This window comes from Rhinopithecus bieti, unplaced genomic scaffold (assembly GCF_001698545.2).
Source record: "Rhinopithecus bieti isolate Rb0 unplaced genomic scaffold, ASM169854v2 scaffold_15643, whole genome shotgun sequence".
Taxonomy (NCBI): domain Eukaryota; kingdom Metazoa; phylum Chordata; class Mammalia; order Primates; family Cercopithecidae; genus Rhinopithecus; species Rhinopithecus bieti.
The window spans coordinates 705,573-708,252 of record NW_016808215.1 but is presented as its reverse complement, the minus strand read 5'-3'; the positions used below and the strand labels follow the sequence as shown (position 1 = coordinate 708,252).

Here is a 2,680-nt window from a genome sequence, read left to right as displayed (position 1 = left end):
AAAAAAAAAAAAAAAAAAAAAATTCTCAGTTTTATTTTTATTTTATTTATTTATTTTTTTGAGATGGAGTTTCGCTCTTGTTGCCCAGGCTGGAGTGCGATGGCATGATATTGGCTCACCACAACCTCTGCCTCCCGGGTTCAAGTGATTCTCCTGCCTCCGCCTCCCGAGTAGCTGGGATTACAGGCAGACGCCACCACGCTCGGCTAATTTCATATTTTTAGTAGAGACGGGGTTTCTCCATGTTGGTCAGGCTGGTCTTGAACTCCTGACCTCAGGGGATCCACCTGCCTCGGCCTCCCAAAGTGCTAGGATTATAGGCATGAGCCACTGCGCCTGGTTCTGAGTTTTATTTTTAATGTGGCATTTATCTATAAAAATCACTGACATAAACAATAAACAACAATTTTTTTTGAGACAAAGTCTCACTGTGTCATCCAGGCTGGAGTGCAGCGGGTTGATCCCCACTCACTGCAACCTCCTCCTCCTGGGTTCAAGTGATTCTCATGCCTCAGCTTCCTGGGTAGCTGGGGTTACAGGTGTGGGCCGCCACCATATGCAGATAATTTTGCTATTTTTTTGTAGAGACAGGGTTTCACCATGTTGGCCAGGCTGCTCTCATACTTCCAACCTCAAGTGGTTCTCCACCTCGCCCTCCCGAAGTGCTGGGATTACAGGCGTGAGCCACCACACCTGGCTAACAATAATTTTTAAGAGCATAAAGAAGTTGAGACCAAAAAGTTTGAGAATGACTGGAATACAAAGATTTTTCCAGGACACCACAAGATGAAAGCCTAAGTTGTCTTCAGCAGATTCTCACAACCCATGAGAAATCTTGCCACCAAAGAATTCAATTTTCTTTCCCTTTTCTTTTGTAGAGATGGGGGTCTTGCTATGTTGCCCAGGCTGGTCTCAAACTCCTGGCCTCAAGAGATCCTCTGGCCTCAGCCTCCCAAAGTGCTGAGAGTACAGGCTTCAGTCACCGCATCCAGCCAGAATTCCACTTTTCTACGGCAAAAATGTCCGCATCCTGATGGACAAGTCCTAATTCCTTACAACAATATTCACCCACCTGAAGGAAATCCCACCTTTTCCACAGGGAGACCTAACACAGTTAAGTCCAGCTTAACTGGAAGTCAGTCTCTTGCAGAACTCATTACCCACAATAAGTGTTCCCTCCCAGCTTGGGAGAGGGCCTCACCGTAAGTGCCGGTGGCTACCAGACATTGATTCATGGGGCCTCGGCAGTCAATGAGGGAAGTCTCTTCAGAGGAGCATCCATGGGTGCTGTTACCCTTGCAGCTGTAACACTGGCGGCCATTCTGTGGCAGATTTTCAAGCTCCAGGACTTAGGAGAAGACCAGAGACACAGAGACCAAGAAAATTAGTGCTTGGATCCCCACTTCCTTGAATGACCTCCCCAGGACTTCCACTCCGAGCCAGAGATGTCATGGAGCCACCTTGTGGTCAGGCGTCTGAATGGCATTTGGAGCAGGATGGTTTTTGAGTGCTTAAGAGAAACCGCAATTTTCAACTCCCCCAGTCCCATTTCTGGCCAGGCACTGTGCTGGGTGCTGGGTAAGCAACTATGTAAGATGAAACCGTCCTTGCCCTCACAGAAGTTACAATTTATTTATTTAGTTTTGATACAGAGTCTCACTTTGTTGCCCAGGCTGGCGTGCAGTGGTGCAGTTGTAGCTCACTGCAGCCTCGACCATCCCAGCTCAAGAGATTCTTCCACATCAGCCTTCTGAGTAGCTGGGACTACAGGCATGCACCACCATGCCCGGCCGATTTTTCTATTTTTTGCAAAGATGGGGTTTTGACACGTAGCTCAGGCTGGTCTCAAACTCCTGGGATCAAGCAATCTGCCTGCCTCAGCCTCCCAGTGTTCTGGGATTACAGGTGTGAGCCACTGTACCTGGTCAGAACTTACAAGTTATTACTATTATTATTACTAAAAAAATTATTTGAGACAGGGTCTTGCTATGTTGCCCAGGCTTGTCTCAAACTCCTGGCCTCAGGTGATCTTCCCGCCTCCGCCTCCAAAAGTGCTGAGATTACAGGTGTGAGCCACTGTGCCCAGCCAGAATTTACAATTTAGAGCTACACTTCCCACTCTGGTAGCCACTGGCCACATGTGGTTGTTTACATTTAAATAAATTAATATTAAATCAAATCTTAAAATTCAGTTCGCATTTCAAGTGCTCACTGACCACATACAGTGGTGGCTGTAATATCGGACTGGACAGATATGGAACATTTCCATCTGTTGACAGTTGCTGGGTAATAGACACAGGGATCTAGATTACACTGGAAGGGAGGGACAGTGAAAGCATCCCTGAAGATGATACATTAAAGCTTAGGCCTAATGGATGAGAATTTGCCAGCAGGGTGAACTGTTGGGGAAGGCATGTTCCAACGGAGGATACTGCATATGCAAGGGCTATGAGGCCAGATGGGTTTTGGTGGTTATAGAAGCCAAATGAACGTCAGCACAGCGGCTCATGCCTGTAATCCCAGCACTTGAGGAGGCCGAGGCAGGAGAATCGCTTGAACCTGGGAGGCGGAGGTTGCAGTGAGCCAAGATTGCTCCACTGCACTCCAGCCTGGCTGACGGAGCGAGACTCCATCAGAAAGAAAGAAAGGAAAGAAAGAGAGAGAGAGAGAGAGAGGGGGG

General features: G+C 47.7%; 1 protein-coding gene across 1 annotated transcript in view; it reads right to left on the bottom strand.

The window, feature by feature from the left end:
• PLAUR (plasminogen activator, urokinase receptor) overlaps positions 1–2,680 on the bottom strand; it is a 27,061-nt gene that overhangs the window by 4,531 nt on the left and 19,850 nt on the right. Inside the window, exon 6 of the mRNA XM_017885911.1 lies at positions 1,202–1,348. Within this exon, the coding sequence (XP_017741400.1) occupies positions 1,202–1,348 (147 nt within the window). The remainder of the gene's footprint in view (positions 1–1,201; positions 1,349–2,680) is intronic.